The 16,908-nt window shown below is 43.3% G+C and overlaps 1 protein-coding gene across 6 annotated transcripts in view; it reads left to right on the top strand.

The window, feature by feature from the left end:
• Positions 1-4,350: 4,350 nt before the first annotated feature.
• The window catches only part of WBP1 (WW domain binding protein 1), a 61,807-nt gene continuing 49,249 nt past the window's right edge, over positions 4,351-16,908 (top strand). The window contains exons 1-4 of one of the 6 annotated variants that reach the window (XM_033954703.1): positions 4,447-4,511; positions 8,192-8,279; positions 8,860-9,047; positions 16,716-16,818. In XM_033954703.1, coding sequence (XP_033810594.1) covers positions 8,985-9,047; positions 16,716-16,818 — 166 coding nt within the window. In that variant the 5' untranslated portion in view covers positions 4,447-4,511; positions 8,192-8,279; positions 8,860-8,984. The other 5 variants (XM_033954710.1, XM_033954717.1, XR_004540336.1 and 2 more) reach the window with 5 other exon arrangements.

The raw sequence follows: 16,908 nt of genomic DNA, 5'->3' as shown, positions 1-16,908 counted from the left end.
TGACTCTGCCGGAGGTTGAGGTAGATGCATGACTTAGAGGTACTCCTCAGAGTATTTGGAATCAGCATCTAATTGAAGATCCAAGTCAACAGCCATCTGACGAAGAAAAGTTGAGAAAGATAGCTGATCCGCCAGTGCTTTGCCTTGAGAAGGACTCGAGGTCGTCGAGGCAGCGTGGGTCGAAGATGAAGCTTCGGCAGGAAAAAAGTCATCATAAGAATATGGACACTTGGATGAAGCAATGGAAACAGCTGCATCCTCGAGGTGTGGAAGTGGAGACCTCAATCGAGGAGTTGGCGGTCTAGTCGAAGTAGGAGTAGATCGAGGCTTAGTGGAAGATGGACATTCTTTTGAAGAAGAACTATGTCTTGAAGTATGCCTCGATGAAGGCCTCGATCGTCGGTGAGAACGGTGCTTGGAAGCAGATCTCAAAGATCGAGGAGACTTCACCTCTGAGACAGAAGCAGCCAATGCCACCAAAGAATGGATAGGACTGGAGGCTGTAGATTGAAGCTCCAGAGGCTTGATGGAGGAACCTCGATGCACTCCCAAAGACTCTGCTCCTTGAATAGAGCGTGAGGATTCCTGCCGAGGCACTTGCAAAGATTCTGCTCCTTGCTTCACATGCTTAGATGCCAGACCAGACACTCGCAGAGACTCAGCTCCATGCAAAGAGTGTGTAAGCTCAGACTGAGACAGAGGAAGCGACTCGACCTCGCGGGAGTCTGCAGAATGCCCAGGCTGGATGAGAGGAAGAAGCTTCAGTCCCTTATTAATAAGGGACTGAATTAATTGCTTCTCCAACATGGTCTGGAAAGAAGCCGGCAAGGATGGATCTGCGTCTGAAACCGGACCACCTGCTTTGGCTGGAGGCTCCACCGAGGCAGTGTAAATGTGCTTTGACTTGGAAATCTTAGGCACTTTAAGCACCACCGCTGGAACTTTCTGCTGAGCTATCTGACCTGAGACAACAGGGGAAGATACAGCAGATGTCGTCGAAGAGAGAGCCGCTGCAAATGAGGAAGGTATGATGAGGCTCGAGGTGGAAGCAGTAGAAGTCTCGGTCGAAGGTGAAGTCGAGGGATCGGAGGAAGAATCCATCCCGAAGAGCTTCTCCACCAAAAGATGACGACGTTTAAGGGCTCGAGGTTTAAGAATAGCACAGCACTCGCACGACTTCGGTTGATGATCCAACCCAAGGCACTTGAGGCACCAACGGTGTGGGTCCGTAAGGGAAATTGCACGCTGGCATTGGCTACACTTCTTGAAACCCGTTACTGGCCGGGACATAGAAGGAAAAATGGCCGCCGCAAAATCGAAGCCCTTGGGCTGCGGCCGAGCGGTCTGCCCCAGCAGTCGGACGGAAGATTGAAAAAAAAAATTTTTTTTTTTTAAAACTAGAAATAAAAGAAATAAAATAAGAACAGCGATTTGTGAAGAAAAAAAGACAAACCACGGTTCAGAGAAGGCACAAAGTAACGAAGTTAAACGCAGAGAGTCAAAGACAGACTTCTCGGCTCTGTGGAAAACTGATAACTGAGGAGATGCGCCCTGCGCTGGGCGGGAAGGCACTCACACATGCGCGGTGCGGTCAACTCGAAACTTCTAGTTTCTTCAAGCAAGTCTGCTTGCGAGCTTCCATATCCGGGTTCCGCTGATGACATCACCCATATGTGAGAATAGCCTGCCTGCTTGTCCTGGGATAAAAGTGGAAGATTTAAAAACTAAAGCTTCAATAATGAAAGATACTGAGAGTATGGTTATAAAAGATACTACTAATTTGAGATCAATGTTAGAACATTTGAAAAATCAAGTGTTGTCTACTAACTTGTGGATGTTAAAGTTTTCCAAGGGTCTCTTTGAGGTCCAGTAGGGAACTCTTGAAACAACATATGACTAAGGCATTAAAAGTTGGCATTAAAAGTTATCTCCTGATAATCTTCCATCAATTGTTCAAGCATGTTTTCAACCTATAGCTAAGAAGACAACTGTGGAATAGATCCAATGAATCTGGAGATGGGGGAGATCTTAAGGTTTCAGATATTTTGGGAATCCACACAAATACTGGCAAATAATCTTATCTCCAGCAGTCTATATATCAATACTTTTTAAATTTCTGTTAAATCAATCCTTCAATATTTGATATTTATTTAAATGTTTTCATTTTCCAAAGACCTCAGCAACACCACTTGAGACTCAAACTTTCACTGCGGTTAAGTTTAGGCAGTTTAGATTTTTTAACAGAGGCTGATGCCAAATAGCTTTGTATAGTATGTCTTTTGCACATGGCAAGAGACAAAGAAGAGTGGCAAAATCTAGCATGGAGGAATAGAGGCTGAAGCTGGACAGACTTGCAGGATCTGTGTCCCGCACATGGTGAGAGACAAAAAAGAGTGGCCAAATCCAGCATGGGGGAACAGAGGCTGAAGCTGGACAGACTTGCAGGGTCTGTGTCCCGCACATGGTGAGACACAAAAAAGAGTGGCCAAATCCAGCATGGGGGAACAGAGTCCCACACCTGGCTAGAGACATGTGGTTAGACAACTCCAGTGTATTGATCATTTTATTGTCACATACTGCAAGTAGGGAGACGGAGCAGCTTAGGAGGGAGGAGAAGGTATCTTGACTGATAGGTGGTGTACTACAAATTTAGGGATTTCAATATCCCCATCCCTGCAAGCCATGCCTTAACTGCACAAGCCTCAAACACATGATTTTAAAGTGTTTGAGGCTTGGGCAGATGAGGACAGAGTTTGCAGCAATGGGGCAGGGACAGAGCTTACAGGGATGGGATGGGAATAGAGAGATCCCACAGGGATGGGGAAAATGTGGCCCTGTTTCATTCTCTACATAGTATTCAACTTATCAACCCCATCATGTTTGGTTGACATAATGGTGACTTAACAACCAGCATTTAAATATGGTTGACTTAAGCCTACATGGAGTGGTGGGCAGGATTACGGTCACCTTGTTGCACAGACTAGATGGACCAAGAGCGTTTTTTTCTGTTGTCATCTGCTGTGTTACTATACTAAGTATATATATATATATATTTTCAATTGGCACAGTTGAGTTTTTTTGGCAGCAAAAACACTTGCAAACACCACAGTTTTAGTGCCTGTTTAGGGTAATGGATAGGTTATCACAATGAAGTTTGTATTAGAGAAGTTTAATTAATCTGCCCTTATCTTTCTACAGAATTTCTTTTATATTTCATAGTTTGCATATTTGAAATCTTTCCTCCTTATATGTTATGGACATGATTTAGATGTTGTGGTTTGTTTGTTTGGGTTTTTTTGAGGGGGGGTCCTTTCAGATGCATAATTCTGATTTCCTGTAAATTATGTTTAATTATTTGTCCTTTTCTGTACAAATGTTCTCTGCTTAATTATACTTCTTGTAATTTCAAAAATAAAATATACAGGTTATAGAACAGCTCCAACCAAATGCAGATGTCAGGAACACCTATAGGCAAACCTCTTAAAAATACTGGCACATGAACCTCCACATGCATATTCATTCAAAACAGTTTTATAACAGCATTTCCACATGTGAAAAACATGCTACACACACACAAAGTGTTTCTGGAAATTATATTCAAACTGTGGTTAAAATTGAAAAATCTTTTTTCGAAATTGCAACAACAGTAAAATAAAGCTTAAGGGCATAGAAAAGTATTGTATTTATTCCATGACAATACGTGTGAAAATGTATAGATGTAGGCCTGTGTAAACTTGAGCGCAATGAAGGAGGCGAGAGAGAGACCCTTCACACAGAGATACCAAGTTACCCAATTTCAGGCTGGAGACTTTTTCCCCCTCCAATCCTGGTTCTAAACTTACGTGCCAGAGCAGTGTGGGATTTGTAGTACCGGATCCTGCCCCCTAAAAATCCTTGTTCCCACCACTAGGTTGCTCAAAGATCCAGGATGTCCCTAAATCGCCACCTGAAATCGGGTAACCTGAGCATCACCAGCCTGCGAACAGATACCTTTACCGGACAGGTGTCAGGCGGAGTTCAAAGTAGGCTCTGGATTTAACGGGACGGGAGTTCGCTCCTTAGGAATTTCTAAGGACGGATCTCGCCACCCTTCCTCCAGGCAGCTCCGCCACAACCTCAACACGGACTCAACAAGGTGAAAAGCCACTCCAAAGTATCAACGTCCCCCCTCCTCCCCCCCGGTGAAAGGCAAAGCGAAAGAAGAAGACACACAACTTACAGGCGACTCTGTCTCCCAAACCCAAGCCCCACCCCTCTCCCTCCCTCCCGTTCTAGCTTGTCTTCCAGTTCACTCACGACCGGCCCCGCATCTTTCTTACCTCTCTGCGTCCCGCCACCTGCGACGCGCTCCTTCCTTCTCCGGCGTCCCACCCCCTTTGATGCGACTTCCTGTTTCCGGCAGGGCCGGACGCGGCCGAAGGAGAAAAGTTGCACTGGGGGGGAGGGTGGGGGGTACCGGAGGAAGAAAACGGCGGGGCTGGTCGCGGGCGACCTCAGACATGAGTTTAAAGGTAAGAGGGTCAGTTGGAGATCGAGGGAGAGGTGCTAGATTGCGGACGTGGAGATAAGCTGGACGGGGGAGAGGAGCGAGAGGGAGGGAGGGATGGCAGGCAGACCGCGGGGGAGGGGTGAGGACGGGCGGGGGTGGGGGGTCCTCGGTGCCGAGGAGTGCTTGGCGTGTAAAAGTGGGAGGACTGTCGAATGCGAGGGACTTGGTATTTTTGAGAATCATTCAGTGCAAATATTAAAAAAAAAAAAAATTGTTGTGAAAGGTAGCTTGGGTGTAAGCATAGTAACGCGGCATTGTACTAGTTTTCCTTGGCAAACATATTTTCTAGTCTCATTTATTCCATGCATCGTGGACATAAAATGTAGGAATGCGCGTTTATTAGCTTAAACACCTAAAAACGTTAGTGTATACAGATCGACTAAACATGTGTATATATCCCTGTGAATTCATGCACGTACAATTGATTTATACTTGCTTTAAAAAGGAGTCTAGAGAGCATGAATGTACATTAAAAATAAATATGTGAAACAACCCAATAATACCCTGGAATCTGGAAATCGTTGGAAAATTTAAAAAAACGCATCAAATTGTTTTTGTCCTTGCACATCCCTATTTAAACCCGTTAATCTGGTGAAGGACTGGCCTGATCTAGTGAGCTATCACAACATATTAATGTTTCAGGGTATATTATTGATGTGCAGGTTCCTTTTCATTGAGTATGGAAAATCAACAGTGATCAGAGAGGGGAGAGGAGGCAGCACAAGACCCCCTGGGGATAAGAGAGAACACTGGGTATTAGAGTAGTAAGAGGATGTGTATAACCAGATCGTGCTGGATGACTGAAGAGATGAAATAGGAAAATTATTTCTTTATACTGGTGCTTGGTTAAAAGCTTTACAGAATGATGTGGCATTATCAAATGTGAAAGCAGTACTACTGGTGGGGAGGAGACTAGCATTTATTTATTTTTGAAATTTCTTTTCCGCTTATAGCCTAAGCGCATTACAATAAAACAAACACAAAATGTTACACATAATTTTCATAACAAGACAAAACTACATCAAATAACCACACATGGTCACTCCCTCTTTCAAATAATATTTAAGTACAAAAGTCTTGCAAAAACATTTCAATCTAAAAAATGCTTCAATAGCATTTTGCTCTAAAAAAATGTTTCTACAAATAAGTTTTCAATTCCTTTTTGAAAGATTTCAGCTTCTTACATAATCTTAGATAACCTGGCAAATGTGTGGACCTACAACTGATGTTGCTGTTGTCTCTCCTCTTATAATGAGTCTCTCCAGCTGTTGTTTCAGATCTTAGAGAATGTGTTGGCAGATATCTCCTCAGTACCTGTGTTAAAATACCAAGGCACTTTTCCATAGATCATTTGATGCACAATTGTCAGAACTTTATATTCAATCCTGAACTCCACTGGTAACCAGTGTAATTGTTTTAACACTGGCGAAACATGCACATAACTAGATACCTCTGAAATCAGTTGTGCTGCAGTATTTTGCACAACCTGCAATGCCTTCACTTGAGATAGGATGATTCAACTGAGGAGCTCCGATTGAATAGGAGCCAGTAATAAGTTATTTACTTCCTCTGCTCTGTGGCTTGCTATGTTTGCTGAGCAGTGGTTGAAGGAATGACTTTGCTTGCATTCCCTGAAGAGAGCCCAAGGAACTTAAAGCTTTGGCTTAGGACTGATGTAAACATGCCCTCTGAAATAAGTTAATGATTTCTACTCATTGCAATTTCGCTGTTACAAAGTGGGGACTGTTTGGCACATGGGGAAATGTCCAGTGTCTGTCTGGCATTGTGGAGTGGTGTTTCGAGGAGTACTGAGAAAGTGTTCTGCCTTTCTGATGCCAGTTGAATTTGTGCCAAAAAAAGGATTTCTGTAGCTTTGGAGACCAAGCAGAGAGAAAAGTGACCTTAATGTTACCTTGTTTTTCTTACTTCTCTCTGGTGGTAGAGTGATGACGGTGTTCAAGGAATACAGGTTCAACTATGCAGTACACAACGCTGTGTGCTGGTGCTTGCATCTCTCCCTGCTTTTCTAGCACAGACAAATGTTGAATGTTTCTAGGCCTTCCTTTTAAATAAAATTATCTGAGTGCAAGTCTCTGGCTCCTTGGTCTGTAACCAGAGTCCCAGGCAAGCCAATCAGAAGGCAGCTGAACATTTGTTCACTATCCAAGTAATTGATGTTTAGCATCAACCCAAAGGGGACCAAGTTAATCCAGCCCTGGCTTTAGCTCACTGCATGCTAGAAGATGGAGTCTTGTTTTTCTTAAAGGACTTAGAAAGGAAGACATAGCTTCATCTCCCTCCATGCAAGCTCTGTGGTCTCCATATCTGCAGGATTGGAGTAAGAATTCCACTTATGCCAAAAACAATGCTTCCCAGCAATTAGAAACATTTTCTTCAGTTCCCTTTTTGTTTGACAAGTGCATGTTGTTGACCTGAAATTAATGTTGTTGCTTTCAGTTCAATTTCCTGCTGGTCAAAATCCCTTTCACAGTTTGACAGTAAGTTCAGACAGGCATTTTAAAGAGTTAAAAAAAAAAAGGATTTTATATAATGCCTTCCTGTGATACAACCTAGTGGATTTACATGAAATTGTATTTGCCAGCTGTGATCTGCGTTTGTTGCCACATGAAATCTATTGGATGGGGCTGAGGGGTGGCAGAGAGTTAGCAAGCTGGGGTCAGAACATGCATGGAACGTTCATGATGGCTGCTTAGCACCTGTAAAATTCTCTTCCCTGCACATTGTGAGCAGCAGCCAGCTTTCCGAACTTCCAAAGAGGGTCATTTGTCCTAGCGGTAAGAGAGGAGGAAGAGCTGTTGCCACTAAGCTTTCATTGAGTATCTGCTTCTCAGAGACCTGCTACCAAGTATAATAATTCACAATTTTAAGCTAAATATGCTGCAGTGCTTTCTCCTGTAAATGGAGGAAGAAAGGGTTTTCATGGCATTCTTGTAGTCCTTGTGTAAATGTTGCCTTTTGTTCCTGAATCCTTTCAACAAGTGATTCTACCAGTTCATTATCTGGTATACAGTCTGTGGGTCAGTCCAGACAGCCTTAGTCTGAAACTCCTGAATTGGGCGAGTGCTTAATTCATTCTGCACTTCTCCTCTTCACTGAGAGAGCTGAACATAGACCCAAGGGAATTGTTCCAGTGTTGGTGGACCACATCAAAAGAGCTGTTTGGTTTTCTGCTTGTATCGATTGAATGTTGATATCATTTATCACAGTTGAGTTAGCAGCAGACAGACCTGTTTTGGAGCCTATACGTGAGTATTTGTGCATTCTGGACCCCTCCTGGGATAAGCAGGCACTCTGAGCCTCATGTTTGGGGGTGAGCTGGAAAGCTGAGAATAGAAGAACCCGAGTTGTTTTTCTTCCAGTGCACTGTGGGAACAGCTTTTCAAGTCACCAAGGAGTTTATTCCCTTACAGCTGCTGTCAGAGAATGGGATGAGACTGAGGCAAAACAGAGTTGACACTGAGCCAGCTGAGGCTGATCTAGGCAGGTCAGACTGATGCTGGCTTCTGGAGGCAGGAGTTCACAAGCTGGTTCTCTTTCAGACCTGTTCCCAAACCTTTCTTGAACAGTTCAAATGGCTGCTGCTACTTGGTGCTCATTATTTTGAATTTATTTTCTTGTCAGCACAAGGGAGGCACCTTCCTCGCTCAGTTGATGTACATGATGAACTGGAATAAATTTGACCTGCCACAGTCTGACATCGGTGAAGAAGGTGACCTGGGTTTTCTTTTAGTTTAGGGATGGGAGGCTGGATCATTCAGTGGGTAGCAGAGAGATGTGGTGTAAGATAAGAGCTTGATAAGAGAGGTTGGGCAAGATTTAGTTACTTTTATGTATTCAAGTAATTATGTAGTGTTCTATACCAGGACTTAACAGCAGGTTCACTAAGTAGAATTTCATATGTGACCTGCTTGGGACTGGAATTCACAGTGCCTGGCTCTAGCAAGGGCCTCTGAAACATGTTCGGAAGAAGCCACAGCCAGTCAAGCTTTCAGGATACTCACATGGAATACAGTTGGGCTCCAGTGTATGTAAATTTAATCTCCTGCATATTTATAGTGGATTCATATGATATCCTAGAAAATGTGACTGGCTCAGGGTCCTCTGGACATATTTTTGGAGCTCTGCTTTATCCATCAGGTCACTGGATCATCACAGATAGACATACACATATTTAGGAATGCTGATAAAGGAAACCTTTCTATTCAGAGTCTTTGCTTCCTGCCTCTACAACCCTCATTTTAACGCTTTTATCTTTTTTTTTTTTTTTTTACATTTGTTCTCACTGTTAGTCAGAACTCCACAGACAGTTCTTGTTGACCCTCTAGGGTGAAGAATCTACTCATGCACCCTGGTGAATCTTCTTAACCAGAATATTCTCTGCATAACTGTTGTTCCGCTGCTCCAAGCAGGAGCCATGAATCCGAGTGGGAAGAAAGTGCTTGTGCTAAGGAAATGTCTTCAGTTTTCTCACTACCTGGTATGCTGCCACCCTTCTGATTTTGTTTAATAGTACAAAAGGATGTATTTCAGCAGAGTGGTGAGAAATCAGTGCAGTCTAACATGATTTTCATTGGTTGCACTCTGGCTCTCTTCTGCTCCTCACTGCTTGCTGAATTGATTACTTGCCTGTCTGATGCCTGCCATCTGTAAATGAAGCACTGTGCCATGGAGATCTTTGGCATCCTACAGATGTAACACCATTTCCTGTCATGAGGGTATCTATGGGAGCTGTGTGAATGTCTCCAATAAGAAGGGATGCATTGAAGTTTGTAAGAATACTGGCTGCCAAAACTTGAAGGAAGACACAAAACTCTGTTTAACTATTGGTTCGCTCCAACTCTGATTTTTAACTTCAATTTGATCAGGCTTATCAGATCATATGGATGGCTTTCTGTGATATGGTAAGGGCTTCTGAATTGTAAACAGTAAATTTAGATGTTTTTTCACATTAACTAGGGATTTGAGGAGGGTACTAAAATTCTGTGTGTTTGGTGTTCCCACATGAGATTAAATTTTAGGAATATGCTTAGGTTATTCTATTTTTGACATGACAAGTCTCAGAGTTAAAAATTGGTATCTACTCTCATGTTCACCCTCATCACATTCCCCACTCACTGTTCCAGGCTACTCTCATTCCTCATCCAGTCTCTCTTGTCTTGGTTGTCTGCCTGCAGTCTTGAAGCTGCCTCATCCTTTGCAGTTAGGTTTTCTTTCAGTCCTCAATCTCCAGCATCTTTTCCCTCAGTCATCTTAGTAATCTCCTCTGGCACTCTGTCTCCTGCTCCACACAACACTGTTTCAGATTTCTGTTCCTTGTGGCTGGGTTTTCCTTCTGCTCAGTATTGTGGGAACAGCCACTGCCTCTGAATTTGGCAGGACCGTGGAGGGAGAGAGAGGATGGTTCCTTCGGTAATAAGGCAGTTGTCAACCTGAAAACCTAGTTTCCTGATCAGGAGTGTTTGCATTGGGATTTCCCAGCTATTATCAAGAACAAGAAAACTAGAAGTCCTAGTTCTAGTCTCTGTTTCTGTGCCTCTCTCATGGCAGCCCCCTCCTCCCACTATCTTTTGAACAGTTGCATTTGACTTGAAAGAACTTGGTATAGAGCTTAGGTTGTTGGTTATCAGTCCAGTTTGGATTTGAAATTGTGGTGCTCAAGGGGGTAGGGAATGGGATATTAAATTGCCATAAGAAATACCTTGAGACTTGAAGCAAGACCAGACAAAATGCTGCTGAAGTTGCTTTCCACTTAAACTCAGCCCTTTGCGCTGAGTAGACAGAAGCCCTGGAACCATTATAGCAGTGTCTCTCAAACGGTGTGCCATGAGAGATTCCAGAATTTTATTTATTTTTAAAAATTCTCTTCATAAGTATACACTAGACTAGATGACATGTTCATGCTATGAGTGTGTGTAAGGATACAACCACCCAGACAAGCATCATTCTTTGGCATGATTGATCCTTGAAAACTAACGTCAAGTAATTTTTATTTTTTATGCAGTAGCTGTCCTAACTTGAGCAACAAAGCAATCAAGGCTTTGTTACCATTTGGATCTTCTTATCTTTGTGAACTTTGGTTTTCAGCTTTGACAGACATTACATCGAAAAAAAGAGAGAGACTGCAGATGGTGGATGATGAAATGCGTGTTTGCTTGTCGACTATAGAACAGCATTTTGAGTTAATTTGTACTCAAAAACGAGCACATACATCACATTGATTAGCAATTGTATTCTATCTACTTTAGTTTCACTGTTACTTAAATAACTTTAAATAAATAAGTCTCAAATTTAATTTTTTGTTGGTTTACAATTTTATAATTTCAGTTATAATGTGCCGCAAAAAACATTTGCTCCATTTAGGGCTCCTTTTACAAAGGTGCGCTAGTGTTTTTAGGCACGCACCGGATTAGTGCGAGCTACCCGAAAAACTACCGTCTGCTCAAGAGGAGGCGATAGTGGCTAGCATGCGGGGCATTTTAGCGTGCACTATTCTGCGCATTATGGCCCTAACGCACCTTTGTAAAAGGAGCCCTAAGTGTGTCTTAGCTAAAAAATTTTGAGAGACACTGCCTTAAAGGTTCAACCCCTACAGCAGCAAACTGCAGTTTTCCTATATTTTAGAATTTTTTCTGTCTTTTCCTCGTTTGTACTTTTGTTACACCTTAATGATGCTTTTAAAATTCATTGTTTTTATTGTACGTTTTATATAGAGATGCCAATAAAATATTTGATTTTAAAAAAATGACTAGGTCAGCTTCATTGCTTTTTGCATACTGTTGTGTCACTGGAATCTTATTTCAGGCTGGACTAGAGTTCATATAAAGCACTGTGAATTTACTTCTCTTAAAATCTCATCCAATGATGTGACTGAGTGCTAATCATTATAAATAAACAACCAGCCTACTTATGTTTTGCAGTTAGTGACCATGAACAATATACATCAAATATTAATAAACAGGCCTCAAAGCTCCACAGTGATCCAACAGTCAAACATTGGATCAGTCTCCCAAAAGTGTCCCCGATATTCTCATTGGCCAAAACCGGAAACAGGTTGGGAATAAAAATCTACCAACGGGGAGAAAATATTCCCAGGCACAAAACCGGTTAATAGTGTAATATAAAATACTCAAAAATTTACAGTCAATAGATGCAAAACAAAAAACAAAAAAATTCTCAAACCGAGCATATTACAAAAACAAAAAGAAAGGAAGAAACCATCAATCATTGTATATTACACAGTCTTCCTTCTGCTTCCTCATGCATCAGCCAATAATTGTACTCCACAGAGGCATTAAGACAGGGGTCTCCAAAGTCCCTCCTCGAGAGCCGAATCCAGTCAGGATTTCCCCAATGAATATGCATTGAAAGCAGTACATGCACATAGATCTCATGCATATTCATTGGGGAAATCCCGAAAATCTGACTGGATTTGGCCCTCGAGGAGGGACTTTGGAGACCCCCGCATTAAGATATTCAGACTTCTTCATCAGAATTTCATACAGTATCCGAAACTTTTCAACGTAGGACCTTGTTTCACTAGCTGCTGCGTCAGGAGAAGGAGAATAGTACACATCATATTGGCTCAATAATTGCCAAATAACCCCACATTTAATACTGACATCATTCCAGTCAGCTGGTCAAGAGAGCCTTCTTTAAAGGGACACTTTTAACTTACCAGGGTTTTCCTACAATTTACTTAAAAAAAGCTTTCCACTCTATTGTAGTATTTAATCCAAAAGGTTCAACCATACCCAATTGAAAAATCATCCTTTGTTCCATTTGTTTTAACCATTTCTTCAAGTTCCCACCACAATTTGTCATATCCAATTGTTTAATTACTGTACATCGGAGACTTTCAAATGCATGCTGGTAAGTTGAGTAATGCCGAATAATACGAGCAGTGTCGACCAGCTCCCTCTTCAGTTTTTCCTTCTGAAAGCAAACTCAGAAGGTGTATTCTGATCTACTCTACTCTGCTTCTTTTTGTTAATTTTGGGTATTTTTCCATCAGATTTTTGAAATTCTTCATGGCTTTGTTGCTCGAAGGTCCCCTTCTTGGGCTTACTCCGCCGGGAGGGGACGAAGTCCCACATTGGTGGACTGCTGCTCCCAGGCCATCTCATTGAGTATCTGTGTAGCCAGCCTGCTTTGTATCCATCCCTTCAGGAGCTTTGGGTCCATCCTCCTGGGAGTGACTCACTTGCTGATTTCATCAGAGGCTTGAATGCAGGTTGTGTGGCCCCTGAGTATAGTGTAGTTTCTCCTCCCGTTGCTGCATGAGGAATCTCAAGGGCTGGGAGTCCATGATCATGATCAATCGTGATCCATCTGACCAGCAGCCAGAAGAATTGCTTCGACGGTCAAGGTTTGTCAATAGAGTAAATAGAAGTAGATAATTTACCATTCTGTTTTCAAATTAACACATCCAGAAAAACTATTTCTGTATCTGGAGTGACCTCAATATTGGCATATGTGTTAAATATGGGGCCATTTTGCAGTTATTGAGCTGATAATGATGTGTATTAGTCTCCTTCTCCTGATGCAGCAGCTAGCAAAACAAGGTCCCTTGTCGAGTTTTGGAGAGTGTATGAAATTCCGATGCAGAAGTCTGTATAGATTGAATATCTTAATGCCTTTGTGGATTACAATCATCAGCTTTCGCATGAAGAAGCGAAAGGAAGACTGCAATATATGATAAGTTTGATGGTCTCTTCCTTTTTGTTTTTGTAATGTGCTCTGTTTGAGAATTTTTTGTTTTATATGTAGTGACTGAATTTTTGAGTATTTTGTATTACAGTATTAACTGATTTTGTGACAGTATTTTTCTTCCCAGCCTGTTTCCCAATGGCCTGTTTGGCCAATGAGAATATTGGGAATTCCTTTGGGAGATTGATCCAATGTTTGATTGTTGGATTCCTGTGGAGCTTTGAGGCCTGTTTATTAATATTTGATGTACAATAGACTTTGCTATCTTGCACCCATGGGGATTGGTGGATAACTGTAGTTTCTGGTTGCTTAAGAGTTACTGTAAAAATAGTTTTGTCTCCCTTCCCACCTCACTCTATCATCCCCCCACCCCCACTTGTGAGTCTAGCATCTGTTCTTCCCTTTCTGGGTCACTTTCTCCCCCCCCCCCACTTATGGGTCCAACATCTATCCATCTCCCCTGCCCTTCACCCTGCAGTACCAGTATCCATGTCCTTTCCTCCTCCCCCCCTTCACACTTATGGGTCCATAATCCATGGCAGCCGGTCCTGACAATATCCCCTCCATCTCTTACCCAAAGCAGCAAAGCTGGTCCTGACAACAAGCCCCTCTCCTGCCCGAAGCAGCAGAGCCAGACCTGACAACCCACTCCCTCCCTCATCCGCAGCAGCAGAGACAATCCTGACAACCCCCTCACCCGAAGCAGTAGAGGCAGCCGGTGAGCAGAGGAAGCACTGTTAACAGGCAGGGCCTTTCCCTCCCCAAGGTCTAGCTCCTGCACCTCTTATCCCTCCCCCTCTCCCTTTCCCCAACCCATAACCAAGGCTCTCTCCCCTCTCCAGGCTCCGAACCTTTGATCTCCCTCTCGACCCACAATTCCCCCTCCCACCCCAAGGGCCTATCTAGATACTGGATCTAGCAGGGGGGATCTTTGGGGATGGAGCATGGCCCTCTCATGGCAGCTCAAGCCTACAGTATCCCCGTACCCCTCCACTTCACCATGTATAGGTAGGGTCCCCCCCAGGCCTACCATGGTACCTGGTGGTCTACGGGTGTCTTTGTGGCAGGAGCGCAGCCCTCTCACTGCCTCCTTGCAGCTGCCTTCTAAAATGGCTGTCACAACTTTTTGCTGGTGCTCGTGGCATTTCCTGTAGTACCGTGGGTCACTGCAGCTGCGAGGAGGCAGGAGCGAGTGGGCTGTGCTCCTGCTACGAAGACCCCTGCTGGACCACCAAGTACTTTAGTAGGTCTGGGGGGGGGCATGGGAGAAGAGCCGCAGGTAGCCCATGCAACATCTTTTCCCTCCCTCCCCACATCCCATGCCGCATCTCTTTCCATCCCCCCTAGCCCATGCAGTGTCTTACCAGCCTTTCTCTTCTTGCCGACGGCAGCGTCACTTTGCTCCTCCATGCTATCAACAGCTGACCAGGAAGCCTTTCCTCTAATGCAAAATGCTTCAGAGGGAAGGTTTCTGGATCAGCCGCAGCAGCATGGAGAAAGGAATGTTGCTGGCAGCCTGAAAAGAGTAAGCGATTGTGGCTGGATATGACCCTATGCCGGAGAAAGGTACCATACCTGCAAGAGCCCCAAACAAAGCAGATCCATCCCCACAGGATCCCAGAGGTTCTGGAGGGGATCCCCACTTCTCCCGTTCCCGTGCAGCTCTCTAGATGCAGGTTTCTAGTACATGTTCTCCCATTTCCCAAATCTGGTTGTCCTGCAGAGAGAGGTATATGAGCTTGGATATCATAGGCTGTGTAAGTGGTTTTGAGTTCATTTGAGATGGAATGATTTCCCTGTGAGGAATGGTTAAAGCGGCTAGGGCTCTTCAGATTGGATAAGAGACAGCTCGGGGGAGATGTGATAGAGGTCAATAAAATACTGAGGGGAGTGGAGCAGGTAGATGTGAATTGCTTGTTTACTCTTTCCAAAAATATCAGAACTAGGGGGGCATGTGATGAAGCTACTAAGTAGTAGATTTAAAACCAACAGGAGAAAATATTTCTTCACCCAACAAGTAATTGAACTCTGAAATTTGTTGCTGGAGAATGTGGTGAAAGCAGTTAGCACCAAAGAGGGAGCCTCCTTTGTTGTGCTGTAAAAGCAGTTAGAACATAAGAATAGACTTACTGGGTCAGACCTATAGTCCATCAAGCCCAGTAGCCTGTTCTCATGGTGGCCAATCCAGGTCCCTAGTACCTGGCCAAAATCCTGGGAGTGACAACATTCCATGCTACTGGTCCAGGGCAAGCAGTGGCTTCCTCCATGTATTTTTCAATAATAGACTATGGACTTTTCCTCCAAGAAATTGTCCAACCTTTTCTTAAAACCAGCTATGCTAGCAACCTCTGACAATGTGTTCCAGAGCTTAACTATTCTCTGAGTGAAAAAATATTTCCTCCTATTGGTTTTAAAAGTATTTCCCTGTAACTTCGAGTATCACCTAGTCTTTGTAATTTTTGACAGTGAAAAATTGATCCTCTTCTGCCTGTTCTACTCCACTCAGGATTTTATAGATTTCAATCATATCTCCCCCTCAGCCGTCTCTTTTCCAAGCTGAAAAGCCCTAACCTTTTTAGTCTTTCCTCATACGAGAGGAGTTGTATCCCCTTTATCATCTTGGTCGCTCTTCATTGAACCTTTTCTAGTGCCGCTCTATCTTTCTTGAGATAAGGAGACAAGAATTGAACATAATACTCCAAGTGAGGTCGCACCATGGAGCGATACAGGGGCATTATAACATTCTTAGTACCCAGTTAGCTTAGCAGGGTTTTAAAAAGTTTTGGATAATTTCTTAAAACAAAAGTCTATAAGCCATTATTGACATGGCTTGGGGAAATTTGCTTTTTCCTGAATATGCAAGAAAACAAAAATTATGGAGAGTCAATGTCCAAGATGATGGCTTTATTGAAACAAACAAGTAATCCACATAAAAACATCTAGGGCGGAACCTCTAGAAACATATGGACCCTAGTTTTCTTGTGTGTTCTCCTTGTGGAGTGAATAGGGTCAATTTCTTTTGCTTATTCCTGAATAAGCAGCATAAAATTTGTTTTTTTTTCTTGGGATCTTGCGACAAGATACTTTGGTCTTTCCCAGTATGGCAATTCTTATGTATACGAAGAGGTTAGGGTTCATGTGCAGTTGTTAAGTTTGGGTAGGTAGTGTTTGGCTGGGCTGGGTTGGGCTGCAGGTGCTGACTGGATCGTGCAGATAATGTGGGTGATTTGGGTGAGTTTTATGAGTAAATACAGGGTGCTGTGGCGTATTGGGTATCAGTGGGGTGGTTGGATTGGGGTTTGGGTAGGCAGTGGGTCAGTGATGTATATAAGTAGTGAAGTTTGTTCATAGGCTGCAACAGGATAGACAGGAAGGTGATTTGCCAATTACTGGTGTACTCTCACATTGGAACTTTTGTTTGTTTGTTTGTTTTTTGCAGGATCGGGAGTACTGTCCGGGGGTGAACAACCAGCCGTATATCTGTGAAACAGGTCACTGCTGTGGAGAGACTGGTTGCTGCACCTACTACTATGAGCTGTGGTGTAAGTCTGACATTGTTGTTCTGTCCTTCCTTGGCAGTGTTTGAGATTGAGCAATAGCAGGGAGTACAGTGTTATTTTGGTGTGAGTGTG

The sequence above is a fragment of the Geotrypetes seraphini genome, chromosome 1, assembly GCF_902459505.1.
Source record: "Geotrypetes seraphini chromosome 1, aGeoSer1.1, whole genome shotgun sequence".
Lineage (NCBI taxonomy): Eukaryota > Metazoa > Chordata > Amphibia > Gymnophiona > Dermophiidae > Geotrypetes > Geotrypetes seraphini.
The sequence above is the reverse complement of the archived record's forward strand: the minus strand, read 5'-3'. Positions and strand labels throughout refer to the sequence as shown.